Genomic DNA, 16,328 nt, shown 5'->3' with positions numbered 1-16,328 from the left:
TGGTTACAACTTGTAGGGTGACCCCAATACTTCCAGTCCTGGATTTTCCACCCAAAATGTGTATTCTGCACTGTCCAGCCCCCTCCTGAACAGTCCAGATATATTAGGTGTATTGCCCCTCTAAGGGGATCAGCACACAACAGTCTGCTACCTTAAATGGAGTTATCAAAAACAATTCACAAACACTGGATTAGTTTTAATTAAAGTAAAAAAAATTTTATTTAACTACAAAGAGAGAGATTTTAAGTGAGTAGAAGTAATGAGGCATTTTACTTGGAAATGTTTACAAGATAAAATGCTTTCTAAACTTACACTAGACTTGGTTCAAAGTAAGGTCTCTTATCACATGTTTCCAGAACATAGCTGACCACATTCTTCAGGCTAGAATCTGCTCCCAAAGTCCAACAGCTGTTTCTTTTGTCTTCTTAGGTGAACAGAGAAATGGACAGGGAAAGAACTTGGGGGTGTTTTGCCCCTCACTTGTATTGTTCAGTTACCCTTTGAAATGCATTTTCCAGAGAGTGACACCTAGATAAAAGTTCTTTCCAGCTAATGCAAGGAGACATGAAGTCTTGGGGGGGGGGGGGGGGGGTGAAGAGAGGTCTCATGCTGTAGTTAGCTAAAATGCCAGTCTGTCTGTTCCTGCCCCTTTTGCTTGCCAAAGAATGACCACTTGATAGGTGATGGCCTATCAGCTTTGATGACACTGGGTTAGGGTTGGCTCACGAAAGCTCATGCTCAAATAAATTGGTTAGTCTCTAAGGTGCCACAAGTACTCCTTTTCTTTTTGCGAATACAGACTAACACGGCTGTTCCTCTGAAACTTGTCCTTTGTCTTTGAGAAACAGGTTTACCCACTCCCCAGACTTGTCTGGTAAACACACTTCAGTCATTATTTCAGTTTATATTTATAACTTTTCATATAACGTTGCTACAGACATTTTATCATGATATTATTGACCAGCAAGTTACTAGTTTTTAAATGATACTTTACAAGGCATATTTTGTACACAAAGATTATTACAATAGCATGTAGGGTATGAATACAGGGGTGCATTTTATCACATACCTTCCCACCCCTCCTCCTGATAAGAATTGAGCAGCTTTATCTAGTGATCAGGGAAGGTCTCCCTTGAAATCATACACCCAACAGCCTTAGGAGGGGGTAACCAATGGTCCCTAAACCCAAACCCTGGGAACTTTAGGAGGCTTCACCGCAGTTACCCAAAATAGTAGGCTTGCTAATACCTGAAGAGTTTAAGAGCTTATTTGCATGGGAAAATTGACTGGGATAAAACCTGGCCAACACCTAAAACTTAGGCTGACCTACCTAGATCACTTAGGCCTGTAAAAGACGGTGCACTCTATGCAACGTAGTGATGTAGACCTAGCACCCAAGGAAGATGCAGCCAGGTCTATCAAAGAGTTCTTCCATCAACCCATCTACTGCCTCTAAGAGAGATGAATTAACTACATGGACTGAAAAAAACCCTTTGTCTATGTAGGAAGCATCTACACTACAGCAACATAGCTGTGCTGCAGTAGCATAGACATACTCTATGTACACATGGCATTATTCTGGGATAGCTACAGAACTTTGGATTCACACCCTACCTTATTCACAAATAACATCCCCATGTAGACATTTCTCAAAACTTGTGGGGAATGGGCCCCCAAATGGTTTGCTGAGTCTTCTCCTCTCATGTATTTAATGTTTAGACTCTAAACTTTAGAGCATCAGGACTCACTTTGTCCAGACCTCAGGAGCACAGTGCAATTTCCACTCTAGTTTAGCTCTGGCAAATAGAGTTCCCCCTTGCAGTTTCAATTCTTTACTTCATCCTAAAATTGTTGTACAGAATTGCCATATGCTGTTCTAACGTGGCAGATATTTTGGTGCTGCTGAGGTTGGTGAAGTGATACTTATATACGTCCTTCACTGTCTGTGTAATGCTATATATACATATGCAAAAATTCCTTCTGGTCACCGACAGTGCTTAACCAGAAGCATATCTGATTACTAGGGCTCCATGTGTGTCACAGAGGTCGTAGAAGTCACAGATTCCATGACTTTCTGTGACCTCTGTGACTTCTGCAGGGGCCAGCGTAGCCAACTACGAGGCCAGCTGCTCAGGTGACCCCAAGGACAGCCACATTGGCCAGCCGCTGGCGGGGCCTGCAGTCAGCTGCTGCTCAGGCACACCCAGGCAGCTAGCACCAGGGACCGCCTGAGGGGCGACGGGAGTAGCTGCTTCCCTGAGTGGCCAGTGCAGCCGCTGCCAGTGGCCCCTGGCTGTTGGTGCCATAGCTGGCCACACCCCCACAGCAGCAGCCTCCCTGGGATGCCCTCCCCAGAAGCAGCAGCCACCGCCACCCCTGGAACACACCCCCAGCAGTGACCCCCTTAATATTTAGTCAGGGGTATTTATAGTATAAGTCATGGACAGGTCACGGGCAGTGAATTTTTATTTACTGCCTGTGACCCGTACATGACTATTACTAAAAATAGCCGACTAAATCGTAGCCTTACTGATTACCTTTAGATTTGTTAGTATAATTCATATTCATTATAACTATTCAGCCTTTTTAAAGAAATCTAGTTTAAGCATCAGACTAGATAGCCTCTGGGAAATAGTGAATTCCACAGATCCAATACATTATGTGCTAAGTATTTCCTTGTATTTCTTCTAAACTGACCTGCCATTCATTCCATCAGTTGACTCCTTGTTCTCACATGATGGATCAGTTCCTTATTTTTGTGCTGCCCTATTTTCTACAGTAAGAGCAATTCTTCCAGTTTTATGGAAGTAGTCATGTCCATAGAAGCATTTTAATCAGTTAAATTAGTTATTGCAGTTAAAAAAGGTTACAAAGGTTACTGAAGCAACATTTCAAATAATTTGATATATTATAAATTAAATTGCAGCTAAGACCCTTTACATTTTAAGCATAAAATTAATATACTCTTCTACAGTACCTCCACCGAAGATTAAACACTTACAAATATATAGTGAATTAAGATGACACCACACTTGAGAAATACTATGGGTAAGTTAATACTATTTTACAGATTAGGAAACTGAAGCAAAGTAGTAAAAAAATGTTAGGGAATGTCATAGATAAAGTCTATGGCAAAGCTGGGAACATAATTTAGATCTCCTGACTCCCAGTTCCATGCTTTAAACGAGGAGCATGATTTTCCATGAACATTTTCCTTTTAAAAGAGAAAGCTATACCCATATACATGTCCGCAACTTAATAATGAGAACCTCTAGAGTTCTTCAAGTACAGATTTAGACACAAAAATATGCCTGAAGTACAAGAATCAGACTGTGCTGAAGTTATGTTGCAAGTCCGTATGAGTTTTAGAGATCATTACAGATGGGGCATCTCTTCTAAAGAGTGTAAATTTATTCAAGTTCTAGTTGGCTAGAACTTGGATGGGAAGGTGGATCTCTTTCTCTCCTCACTATGTCTCATTGCAGACCCCCTGTAATTACTGTATTTAGACCTAAGCATGCACATACGCATTTTCCACTCAAAGTCTTGTATGCTAATACTCCAGTGGCAACTGGTGATTTTTGAGAACTGGTAAACAGAAGTGTCAAGAGGTAGAGTCCACTAGAGTTGGTTTACATATACAGTGAAATAAAATACAACTTTTATTGATGTATCTCACAAAATGGGAGAAACAAAGCAACAAAACTTAACCTGAGAAAAAAACATGATCACTTTTATTTCTAACAAGTCAATGCAGGTGCACAGTGGCACCCACCCACCAGCTCTTGGCACAGACTGCAGCACAAATAACCTCCTCATGGCATCCCCAGAGGCCCAGGCCAGAGTGGAGCCCTAGTTAGGATGCGGGGGGGGGGGGGGGGGCTGAAGTTGGTTTAGTCACAGGCGGGAAGTTTAAATTTGACACACAGACTGCAGAGCACCCGGCCCGGTTCTCCCAGGGAGGGGAGAACTGAGGCCAGCACAGACAGGACCTGGCTCGCTAGCAGCAGGTTTGCGAGCTCTGCGGTCAGCCCCCGAGGGGCTCGGCCCGACTCCTGTTCCCTCTGGGCCCCACCTCGCCGTTCACCTTGTCCTCACCTTGAGCAGACGCCACCGCCCGGCGCCCCCCGGCCGTGCGGAGGGAGCTTAGCCGGGGTGTCAGCTCTAGACAGCGGAGCCTGGGGCTGCCCCCACCCTACGGGGACCCCGCTCCCCAGTCACTATGGAAACAGGGCCTGGGCAGGCGCGAGGGACACGCTGACCTACAGGGAGAACGAGGACGGCCCAGCCTCAAACCGACACCCCAAGCCTCCCAGCTGCACTCGGGTCCCCACCGCCACAGGCCGCCCAACAGCAGCCGGCTCGCCACCGCCGCACCCCGCTCGCCGCGAAGCGCTGTCACCTGCAGGCGAGTCGCCAGGACACAGTACGGCGCCATTTTGTTCACTGACAAAGATGATGTCGCATTCCAATTACGTCACGCGCCGCCTTTAAACAGTTTCATAAAGTGGGCGTGGCCTCTATGGCGAAAAGGCGGGGCCAAGCCCTGGAGAGGGCGGGACTTCGGCGACCGACTGAGCGTAGAGAAGGAGAGTGGGTGGGGTTTGCAGGTCCTGGAAGGAAAGTATCCTAAGCAGTGAGGACACGAAATCCGGCCTAACAGAGAGGACTCTGGGGCGGGCTCGGGGGAGCAAGTCGTGGTTGATGGGTGCTTTATGGACGAGGCTGTGCAGTGATTTAGCGTTTGTCATTGGGAAGCTCTGGCAGCTTTGTGGGAGAAGATCACGTGGACCCTGCCAGGACCTGGGGGTGAGAGGTCAAGGGTGAAAGGGCTCAACGTCGCCCGCTCGACACGACTCGTGCGGTGGTGAGAAATGGCCAAACATCATCCGGACTTGATCTTCTGCCGCAAGCAGGCGGGAGTGGGTGAGACCCGGATGCCCTGGTTCCCGCTCTGCCGCGTCCGTGGGGCGGGGGATCCCAAGACTGTCCAGGGTCACCGCGGCCCCCGCGTGGGGAGGGGCGGAGCGCCCCACGCACCCTATCCCAGCAGGGGGGGAGGGGCACTTTGGCGGGCGGGCACGTGAGCAGCGCGGGGCACCAGTGCCGGGGAGAGGGGCCCGGGGCACCAGTTGGGAGTGGGAGGGGCACCCATGCGGGGGGAGGGGCACGTTGGCAGTGTGGTACCAAGATGGGTTTGGGAGTCAGAGGGACCCAAGTCCTGTTTCTGGCTCTGCGACAGACTGGCTGTGTAAGCCTGGGAGGAATGTTTTTTGCTCCCCTCCCCGCTTTATGAAGTGCTTTCCGCCTGGGAGGTGCCCTGTCCGTGCTGGGGGTTGTTACTAACGTTGGGGTGGCTGCCACAAAAACGCATCCAAAACACTTTTCAGAAATAGCCTTGTCCTCCCATTTACCCCAGTCACCTGCCCTTCTCCGGGTAGCCCAGGGCTCTTGGCCTTGTGCCTCACCTGTGTGCTCCTGCATGCATGCTGTGTTCCCATATAACCTAACACCTTGCTGTGTGTGGCTGCCAACTTGTGACCTACAAAGAACATAAGGGTCTATTATTGTAATTCTGTCTTTGTAGATTGCTTTTTACATTTGCTGCCTCTTAAGTGGCCAGATGGAGTTTAAACTGCCCTGTTTGGTTTTAAATACTTTTAATTGCACCTCAGTTACGTACTCAACAGACTAGTTTGTATGCTTAAGCAGTCATAGTTGCTCACTTTAGTGACCAAATATCTTTGCTTTTTACTCCTATTATCCTGGCAGTGCCAAAACAGCCAAGAGAACAAGTGGGAGAGTATTTTGGTTTTCTCATTATGACAACTGCTGATTTCTTTCCAATTGTAGGGCCAAGTTCTGCCCTCAGTTAACTGTGCGGTAGATGTAACTGAGGACAGAAGTTGGTTTGCTAAATCTATATAGTGGTGATGGGGCATGAGAGACAAAGAGACTAGCTTGATTCTTGGATCCAAAGCTGACTGGCTCAGAAAAAAAATAATTTGCTTGCAAGTGCAAATTTGAATTGTTCTCATTGAGACAAGGGAAACATGGAAACCTGGGTGCTGTTTTCAGAGAATCACTTTTCAGAGTAGAACTGTACCTTTATGGTGAGAGACCTAACTCTAGCTGAGACCTACTCTTCCAGCCTGGTGGGTATCTATCTGTTCACTGGTGACTGAGTCTTTGCTGTGGTGGTCACTGGGACATTACAACTCTCTATAGCTTGATACTTACCGTAGTCATCTATTAGTGAGACAAAGTGAGTGAGAGATCTTTTTTTGGACCAAATTCTGTTGGTTAGAGAGAGAAGCTTTTGAGCTTCAGAGCTCCGCTTAAGGAGAAGAGCTCTCACCAACAGAAGTTGGTCCAGTAAAAGACATTACCTCACCCACCTTGTCTCTCTAATATCCTGGGACCAACATGGATACTGTTACAAGAATACTGCATACATTCATCTACGGTATTATTTATTTAATATTGTTTTGAAATCTTATAGACAAATGGTAATACTTTTTTCAGTTAATTCAAATAACATCCTGAACATAACCTGAATATGCTAGTAGCCTTCAGAACCAAACATAGACTTAAACAAAATATTTGAAAATAATTTCCTCTCTCAAAACCTCATCCAGCTCCCACTAATGCAATGGAAAATTTCTGCCATGGCCTGTGTATAGGGCTCTGTTATTTCCTTGCTGTTGCTAATACCTGAAGCAGCGTAGTGAATGGCAGCACTGTGCTGGAAGTGTGAGTGGTGCCATTGAATGCTGCATGGGAAACACTAAACTCTAAACTCTGGTCTTGGCAAATGTATGTCCAGAAGGATGCTTACTGTTTACTATTAAAATGTATGTATTTGCTATGTTAAGGCTGCCGTTGTATTTTGTTAAATTAGTTTAGATTTTAAACAGATTTAAAAAAAAAACATTAATTCATTTTTAAATTGGAGGTCACCTATTTAAAACAAAAGTTTTATTTAAACCAAAAGTCTCTCTGTCAAAAATAATTCTTTTTTCTGCTTTACTTATTGTAGCTATTGGAAGACTGTGTGAAAAATGTAAGTATAATATCTGCATGGGGTGTTTTGTGAGAGCATTGTCATGTGGTTAGAGTACACAGCTGGGATTTAGCCTGGATTTTGTTTCCAGTTGTGCCACTGATTTTTTTTGTGTAAGCTTGGACAAATCACTCTTTGAAATGGGAAAACCCATGTGGGTGTTGTGAGGTTAAGTTGATGAATATGTGGAAAGCACTTTGAGAGGCTTCTGTGGAAGATGCCATACAAGCACAGAGTATTACGGTATGTCTCATGGAAAAGGTACAGGGAGAGGGTCCTACCTGTGGATAAAAAAACAGGTTTGTGGCCAGAGTTTAGGGAACTGGGTTTGTACTGATCAGTTCATCATGATCCACTTGTATTGGAAAAAGATAACTTGGTAATTTAAAAGAGGAAAAAATCCATTTTCCAAAAATGCCTATTGCACAATTTGATAAAGGCTCAAGTCATAATCCTGAGTGTGGGAAATACACAGCAAAAATTATCTGAAACTAGGACATGTGAAGAGACACAGAACTAAATACATTCTTCTACTATAAAAGAGGCAACGTGGGAGAATGAGAGGGTATGATCAGTCCTTTCATGGGCACAGTATAAATGAAATAAGGGTGTTGGCCTGTGTAAGAAAATAGTGGGAAAAGGAGCAGAGGAGGGAGAAATTTAGTCTGACATTAGGGAAGCATTTTAAGAGTATATGGCCGGTGGAATAGATTCCATAGGAAGTAGTTGAAGCCTCATCGCTACAGAGATAAGAATCTTTAGTTGGGGTAGGGATTAGATGACTCAGGCTTCATATACCCTTTTCAGCTCTAGGTCATTGATTTGGGTATAGTCCAGGACACTACAGACTGTCACTGGCATCTGATGGCTATATGGCCTATGTGAAATGAGTTGTTAGGTTTTACTCAATTCTTTGTGAGGTTTCCACATCACAGAAATTGTTGTGGCTGTCTACACAAATTCACCCTCTTTTTGGCCTTCTCAGAAGTCAAGGATCAAATAGGTAATGAAGACTGAACCTCCCCTTTCATCCTTTGGAGGTCATACTTCAGTCTCATGTTTATGTAGTGGTGTGTGAGAAGCTTGCACTGCTGTTGCCCATGTTCTACCTGTCCTGTAGTTAGAGACTGTCTGGTGCTGTCAGTTCAGCAACTTCTCACAAGTGCTAAATTTTGTCAAAAAGTTTTAACGACACAGTGGTGGGATGATGTAATGAAGAGTTTTGTAAAATGTTGGCTGATCAGAGCATTGGCCCTCATCTGATTGCAAAGCAAAAAGAATTGAAAATGAAGTTTTGAAAGATACTGGCTCTTCTACTTGCTCATTCACTTCAGAGAAGTAAAATGGCTTTCATATATCAGCGAGATGGAATTTCCCAGCTCAGTCCCACTATTTTAGGGTGTATAGGGGAGTTGTTTGGGTAGGGAGCTATCCCCTCTCTGTGGGAATGGTGGAGAAGGAAACTCTTTAGCTGAGTACTGTGCTCTATTTGTAGGTGATGGTAAATGCGTGATCTGTGACTCATATGTGCGACCCTGCACACTTGTGCGCATATGTGATGAGTGTAACTATGGGTCGTACCAAGGGCGCTGTGTGATCTGCGGAGGTCCAGGAGTCTCTGATGCCTATTACTGCAAGGAGTGCACCATCCAGGAGAAGGATGTAAGTTGGATGCAGTGCCTCAAGGTTGTCTTTCTGTCTCTTGTTGAACAGATGTGGTCTTTATTTAACAGTCATGCTTATCTTTAAAGGCAGCCGTGGTTTTGTGGAATGAGCATGGAGCTGTGACTTGGCGCACCTGAACTCCAGTACCAATGCTGCCAGTAGCTTGCTATGTCACCACGAGGAAGTCACTTCACCTCTCTTCCATGCATCTGGGGATAGTGGTGCTTACCCACCTTTGTAAAATGCTGTGAGATCTACAAATAAGCCCTGTGATATTTCTCTCGTGCCTTTCATCCCAAAGGATTGGAAAATACCTTACAAACCACACGTATGTGGTTCACTTCATCCACCCATTGCCTGTAGCATTATCACTTAAGATGTTACCTTACTAGGTCTCACAAGCTAAGCTTTATCAGGGTCGGGCCACTAGCTTAGAAATGCTCAGATGCTGCAAAAGCATGGGACTACTCCAGTCAACACTGAATCAATGGTCCTGTGTGCGCGTGGTGCTATAGGACATCCAGTACTGCTGGTGTTTTCCTCTCGGTTAGATGGAAAACAAAAGTCATGGGCCACTTGTAGCCATTAAAATCCCATGGGGGTTTTTATAAGAATATGTGTTATGACTCTGGTGTCCTGATCAAATTCCAACTCAGGTAATTGCACTCTACAGACCTAAAACTCCCTTTCCCATTTTATTTGGATATGAATTTTTCACTGCTGTGGGGTTTTATGTACTGTTGGCGAACATATTCCAACCTAGAAGTGGCCTCTTTCCAGTGGTCCTGTTCTGTTATGTTTCTGTAGCAGGATCCTATAGTGATTAATGACAGTGGAGTGAGAGTGATCTCTGCACAAAGAAACACAGCCACCTTTGAGGTGAAATATGGCAGTATAACCATGTACAGCAGCACTACACGCAGTTAGAGCAGGATGTGAAGAATACCACCTCCAAATGAAACGGCAGGTGGAACTTAAAGAGATGGAATGAAGTGATTTAAAGGTGGACACCCATTTCCTGTGGAAATGTGTCTTGAGAGGGTTTTTTAAATGAACACAAATGATCAGGATCACATTACTGCTTCTACAGACAGAGCTCAGTGTCTGAAGCTTTAACACTCCCTTAGTTTAGTCAGATGAGTTAATCTTGCTTTCCCAAATGCTCTACATTCAGCCCCAGACAGAGTCAGGAGGAACGTATTTCCGTTAGAATGTGAAGCAAGAAAGCAAAAAATGGATGAAATGAGCTGGAGGGAATATCCTCCATGTAAAGGGGCAAAGGTGCCTGGTTTCTGTTTCGTGGGGGACGCTGGTTCCACTCATGCCCCATTTGGGGCTACAGGTCATGCCATGTCATCCTGGAGAGCTGTGGGTTGCAGGGAGGGTTTCTTTCTTGGGGCTAGAGGTATGCGCATGTGCCAAATCCTTTTGAGGGGGTGGAGGAATGAACGGAAGCCTGTAATGAAGCTGCCAGGTTTATCACAGATGCTCTGAATTGTGGGAGGAAAGGTTTGGAAGGGCCCCACCTAGGAGGTTCAAAGTGAAACCACAAGACAAGAGCTAGAGGCTGGTTGGTGTAGGCATATATGTGGGTGTGGTGGGTAGGGAAAGGAGAGACTTATTTAATTTTTTCCCCTCTTCTGTCTCTGCGATCCTGCCCATCTCATCTCTTCAAAACAGCAAGTTTTGGTGCCGCAGCTTGGGTGTGGTCTCTGCAGTGGATGACATCTGCCCAAAGGCTTTCTCATCTAATCCACTCAGGCTTACGCAACAACCAGGGACACATGTTCCAGTGCCCACTGGGCCCCTCAGCACAGCACAGCTGCCAACTCCAGCAATAGGATTTTGCCCTCGAGGCGCACAGATGCCAGGCTGAGTGATCCATGGGCAAACGTTCTCTGGCGTGCACATGTCCATCTCCCATTATTTGTATTTAAATTTTTCCATCTCCCATAACTCACAGCTGCACCCTTGATTTATTCTCCCTAACCTGCTCTTCTCATGTCTGGCTTTCCCTCCAGCTGGTGGACTGGGATATGGAGGCCTTCTCACATACGCTTGCTATGAGTATCCCTGCACCTGCAAAATGACCATGTGACCTTTACAGTGAATCAAGTTCTATTCTGATGTGTCTAAAGTGTGGGGTATCTGGGAGTTGCTTTGGCTGTGGGAACTGAGGGCACAAGGAATACTTGTTGACACCTAATGGAAGTTGGTTCCTCTTGCCTCAGTGTGGGGAAAGGTTGTTCCCCTTGCCCCCATAAGTCATGTGTATCCTAGCTTAGAAGGATCCAGTCTTGGGGCACTGTACATCTCTTTCATTAAACTGATTATGTTATTCAAACTGTTCTTCATGCTCCCCTAAAGAAGAGAAGGCCCTAGTTAGTGTTAGCAAGGCTTCCCTCCTCCCCTCCACTTCCTCAGTTTTGATAGCTGGAGCCAATGGAGTAGAAGGGAAGTTTGCCTGCATGGGTGTTTCCAGGAGGTGTTTTTTGGAGTGGAAGATAGTGGTCACTCTTCATACCCTACTCGGGCCTACATGACTGGACTGTTCTGCTTGCTGTAGCTCTAACTGTGTCCTCTTCTCTCTGTATGTTTCCAGAGGGATGGCTGCCCTAAGATCGTCAATCTGGGCAGTTCCAAGACGGATCTCTTTTACGAGCGCAAGAAGTACGGCTTCAAGAAGAGGTGATCCACCCTTGGTGCTGCTATGCCTGCTGCAGGGTTGGGGAAAGGGTCTTAAAGCATCTCTGGACTTCACTGTTATTGAGAACCAATTAATCTTCTCTAAAGTCTTACAAGTTAAATTATGTGTGAGGGGTGGAAGAAGAAACAAAATTGACTGGGGATTGGAACCTGTTAGCTGAGTATTGCAGATGGCAAAAGTAGGCTACTGATTCTTGCCTTCTCTCAAGCGTGGCTAGTGTCTGCCACACAGCTCTGCAAAATGCCTGGTGGGCAAGCACTTACATTCTAAGGGGATCTGCTCTGCTATCAAGGTGTAGCACTGCTTTTACACGTCTTGTCCCCTTTCTGGAATTGGGGGGTCACCTGCAGTTCTCCTTTCCGTGCACTCCCTCTCCGTTGTTAAGAAGTCTTCTCCCCTGGCCACACCCCCAAAGTCTGAAGAATGGGTTCAGACTGCCGACCCACTGAAACTCTCTATGTATTGTTATGCAGGGAGGCTAGCATGCTCATGGCTGATGCCCTTTTCATATGAGCACAACCATTACATGTCCCTATGTTTTCTTCAACTGATTAACCGAAGGCCCTTTCTGTAACTATCTCTGCAAAATGTACACCAATAAAGTTTTTTTCCTTTTTCTAACAGAAGGGTTTCTCTCTAGTTCACCCCACAAGTAGTCCTCCCGGAGTTTCCTTTTGTCAGGTGATTGGGACACTAAGAACTTAGGAGTTGCCAAACTAGAAATGAACAATGAGCCGTCTGTTCTCTGACAGTGGCCTGTCATGGCTAAACTGACCTCTCTGTGAGATGCTTTGGGGAAGGACCGCTGCTTGCTTTCTCACCCCAGTCATTGATAATTTTATGTCCTGAAGCAGAGTGTGGCTCGCTTTGTGTAACCCTTGCCTTTGCTAATGTGTCTGGATGTTGTTTCACCATGCAAACATCCAATCCCTTTCTAAAAACCTCCTGAAGTGTTTGACTCTATCCCTGCTGCAGGAATTTAGAGCCTTCTGTGCTGTAGCTGGAAACCAGCTATTCTATTCCAGACGAATAGCCATATACTGAAAACTAGAGCCTGCTTGTTTGCTGAACATCAGCAGAGGCTGTGGACTCCCAGCTGCTCAGCACAGATCTGGGGAAGGAAATACAGATCATGTACGCATTGTACACACCTCCTTCCCCTTCCCTACTGACTAGGAGCTTGCAAATCAGGTGTTAACTTTTAAGGAGCTGCTTTTGTGAGCAGGAGGGGCAGCGAGAAACTAAACTGGATTTGGGGTACTGTAGAATTCCCACTTGTGGTCTAGGGTCCCAACAAAGATGCAGTTTGGGATGCAGTATTCATGTCTGAGCCTGTTGGCATAACTAGAAGTATCATCCAGGCAGGGATCGCTATAGAGAGACGAGGAATATCCCTTCCTTTTCCCCCATACAGCTGTGCATGCTGTTTCCTCATCACTCCCAGGCTTGCTACTGCTGTAGGGAATCAAGGGCTTATGGCTTAAGAACTTTGATTACTGGGTATATAGCTCCATGTTCTGGTAGCTGTGAAATAGTTAAACTGCCTTATGTCATGTTTCTCATCCATTGGTTGAGTGGAGGCAGAGGGTTGTTTTTCTCCTTGGCCTTGTCTACACAGGCAACTTGGGAGAAGACTTCTACTGCCACTAGTGTGTAGCCTCGGTCAGCGCCAGTGCCTCTCCTATGCTGCTACCGCAAGGGTGGGAGATTGCCCTAAAACTGCTAGTGTAGATAAGGCCCTTGTGAAGCAGAGGAGAGATACAGTAGGGTAGCACTGCAGTGAAGATTCAGTCTTTTTATGTGGTTACTTGTCTGGTGTTCATTAGTTTCTAATTGGCCAGACACGGACCCTAGAAAAGACGAGCTCTCTGAAACAGAGAGATTCTGTGTGATAAGAACTGTGAGGTTAATTGCAGGGTCTTTAAAAAACAATCGTTAAAACTCATTTAAATGAGTAGAAAGTGCTTGCCTTGACAGCTGTGAAGACCAAAGTCCTTTCTTTAAGCCCAGAACCGGTTCAGCAAGGGCACCGGCAGTATAAGCTTCCCCCACACGCTGCCCTCCTGTTGTGCCGCAGCCCTGCTCTGGAGGGGCCTCTGGCAGAACTTTAGAAAGTAGTTCAGTCTCAAATGGCCTAATTCAGAGGTTCCCAAACTGATCAGTGGGATGGTTGGTGCAGAGAGCAGTGTGGTCTTATAGTGGTTGAACAACTAGGAGGTATGCGGCTAAACTGAATTAAAGGAAGCTAAATATGTATGTCTGGTATTCCTTTCCACATATGTCATTGCTGTAATTACTACAGGGATTCTATGCATCTGTAAATGGAAGAGGAGGTTTCTGCAAGAAAATCCCTGTATTTACAATGTCCACACTAAAAAAAAAACTGGAGAATTCCTGGCCTATTTAATACTTAGCCTCTCTGCTCACAGTGCTAACGAGGTGGTTATAGTGATCTGGGATGCGGACACATACCCTGAGTCCTCTTTTTCCCCCCACTCCGCTCCACGTGCACAATGTCACCTCATTTCATATCAGTTACCAGAAAGATGTTATAACTTTTGGTTACAAATAAGATGGGACAGGGTCACATTGGACAGGTAAATGGCTCTAAAACCCAGCCCCAGTTCCTTGAATCATTCGGTCCCCTGCTTGACGCCCTGAACCTGAAATGTTGCCTTCTTTAAAAATTGGATGTTGGCAAATGTCTGGATTCTATTCCTGTGCTCTGTCTCTGAGTGTTGGCTACAGGGATCAGATCTTACTATCTGAAATTTTACTTATAGGAGCAGCCATGTTTTTGTTCTTTATGGTGCTTGGTGAGAACTTTTTGTTGACATGTTCAAATTAGCAAATGTTTTCATTTCTAAGACAGGAAAGAATTTCTCATTTCCTTTGAGTTAAGTGTCATGTGACTTGAAAGTAAAGAATGTTCCTGTGCAGGGAAGTGCTAATTATGCCCAATTATACCCTGACTGACCTTCCTTGGCATTAAACAACCTAGCAAAACTAGCTTTGTTCTGGCAACCTGGAGATTCCTTCCCTCTTGTGTGTGTGTCTGATTCAGTAGTTCTCCTTTGTCGTAATAGCCAAGTGGTCAAGAACGCATAAATGGATCCTTAGGACAAAATTCCACTCTCTTTCTCTGTGTGTGTGTATTCACCTCTGGATAATTAAAGGGACATAGTCAAGAGAGAAATATTTTAAGAGTCCTTATGTGCTATTATTAACACCTCATTAAAACTAAAACAATTTCAGAAATGTAATTGGCTTTTTTATTAATGATATTGAACCTAGGCTGGTCAGTTTCATTTCCTGATGCATGGCTGACAGGATGATTTTGTTTGAAGCAAAGCAATGGAATGTTTAAATTCTTAATGTGCTCTTTTAATTGACTTGCTCTTAAACTAAAAGTAATGGAGATATTTCTGTTCATTATAGGTTTCATAATTTTCCCAATGGCCACCCATTTTCAACCTCCCCTCTCCCACCACCAAAAAAACAAAACCAAACCACATATGCTCCAGATCTTTTTCGGGGGGGGGAGCGGGGATGAGTAGCCATGCCTACTGCAGTGTGATATCCAACAATGACTGCCACAACAGATTTTCAAGATACTCTTGACTGAGTTCATTCAGTCTTCCTTGACTACAGAGATGGTGGCTGGAGGGAGAGGGTTGAGAGGAAAAAGGGGTGAAGTGTAAAGGATCCATAGAGAGATCCTGGCGAACACAGAGTATCCTCATGAAAGCAGGGTTGGGGATGAATATTTTTTTGCAATAGCCATTGTGGAGAGCAATTTAACCTGAAAGAATTACAACCATTTCAAAAGGATTTTTAGTCTTTTGTAGTCTGAAGCTCTAGGAAGATTCAAAAATAAGTGTAACTCCACAAGTTAAGAGGATCCGATAATGAGGTTACATATGAATCTAATATGCCACCTTTTCTAGGGGATTCTTTAGGATCAAAGGAAAATGTGAACAGAGTCATTGGGCCAGACCCTTGGTCAATCTAGTCAATTACCTTTTCTCTGCCAATGGTGATGCTGGTGGTTAATGATCTAAAAGACTGGTGCATGCTCTTTCTCTCTCTCTCTGTCCCTCTGACTTATCATCTACTTGTGTTCACTCTGAACCCAACTGTCCTGAAGGTGAAGCTTGCAGAAGGTGGAAGCAGGGCATTTTCAGTAGTGGTTCACATTTCTGGAGTTTACTCCTCCAAGAAATGTATCTTACATAGACGTATCTAGAACACTTTGCAAGACATGTTTTTATTCAGATTTTTTCCTGCCTGTGATCTCTGGAATCCTGGGCGCTAAAGGTATGTCTACATTTCAATAAAGTACCCATGACTAGCCTGGGTTAGTTGACTTGGGCTCACGGGACTCGGGCTCCAGGGTTGTAAAATTGCAGTGTAGACATTTGGGCTTGGGCTGAAGCCTAGGTTCTCAGACCCTACACTGCAAGCTCAAATCAGCTGACCCCAGCCAGCTGCGGGTGTTTTATTGTATTGTAGACATACCCTTAGGTAGGCAACTGGCTGTATTTTTTCCTGTTCTCAGTGCTTAAAGTTAGGGGCCTGCAGGAGCTTGTTGTGTATTTGTTCTTGTTATTTGGAATTGAGAACAGTTCCCAGTTTAAAACATTGAAAGTGGGGCCAGTGCAATAGCGATTGGCACCCTATAAATGCATGTAAATAGCACTGCGTCTGAGGAATGCATCAAATCCTCTATAATGTGCCTTATTGTGCAGTGCTGTTGTGGAGAATATACCTGCCTGACCCCAGCTGGTGATTGGCTTCAACCTGGAAGCAGCAGGACCATGAACTCTTAGAATTTTATGTATTTATTTTACTATACTTTTCAGAAAAATATTTCTTTCACTACATGAAGAACAG

At 44.9% G+C, this 16,328-nt stretch overlaps 2 protein-coding genes across 3 annotated transcripts in view; one reads left to right on the top strand and one right to left on the bottom strand.

Moving 5' to 3' along the window:
• Positions 1-4,473, bottom strand: part of ACO2 (aconitase 2) — a 31,011-nt gene extending 26,538 nt beyond the window's left edge. The window contains exon 1 of the mRNA XM_048835161.2: positions 4,403-4,473. Coding sequence (XP_048691118.2) covers positions 4,403-4,438 — 36 coding nt within the window. The 5' untranslated portion in view covers positions 4,439-4,473. The remainder of the gene's footprint in view (positions 1-4,402) is intronic.
• A 216-nt stretch (positions 4,474-4,689) lies between these two features.
• Positions 4,690-12,061, top strand: PHF5A (PHD finger protein 5A). Of its 2 annotated transcripts, none has more exons than XM_075124204.1 (4): positions 4,690-4,926; positions 7,040-7,063; positions 8,559-8,725; positions 8,815-11,324. In XM_075124204.1, exons 1-4 carry the CDS (start codon positions 4,875-4,877, stop codon positions 8,863-8,865), a joined length of 294 nt encoding a protein of 97 aa, XP_074980305.1. In that variant the 5' UTR covers positions 4,690-4,874; the 3' UTR covers positions 8,866-11,324. The 2 variants fall into 2 exon arrangements, with proteins under 2 accessions (XP_074980305.1, XP_048691109.1); XM_048835152.2 differs by lacking the exon at positions 8,815-11,324 and adding an exon at positions 11,331-12,061 and having other exon boundaries at positions 4,770-4,926.
• The last annotated feature ends 4,267 nt before the right edge of the window (positions 12,062-16,328 follow it).

The sequence above is a fragment of the Caretta caretta genome, chromosome 1, assembly GCF_965140235.1.
Source record: "Caretta caretta isolate rCarCar2 chromosome 1, rCarCar1.hap1, whole genome shotgun sequence".
NCBI lineage: Eukaryota > Metazoa > Chordata > Testudines > Cheloniidae > Caretta > Caretta caretta.
The sequence above is the reverse complement of the archived record's forward strand: the minus strand, read 5'-3'. Positions and strand labels throughout refer to the sequence as shown.

What these genes read in the sequence shown, in the direction of transcription:
- PHF5A (XM_048835152.2), top strand. Translation starts at nt 4,875, where the DNA reads ATGGCCAAACATCATCCGGACTTGATCTTCTGCCGCAAGCAGGCGGGA. An exon ending in CCGCAAGCAGGCGGGAGTGG is followed by an intron (nt 4,927 to 7,039) that starts GTGAGACCCGGA and finishes TACTTATTGTAG; the next exon opens with CTATTGGAAGACTGTGTGAA. An exon ending in TGGAAGACTGTGTGAAAAAT is followed by an intron (nt 7,064 to 8,558) that starts GTAAGTATAATA and finishes CTCTATTTGTAG; the next exon opens with GTGATGGTAAATGCGTGATC.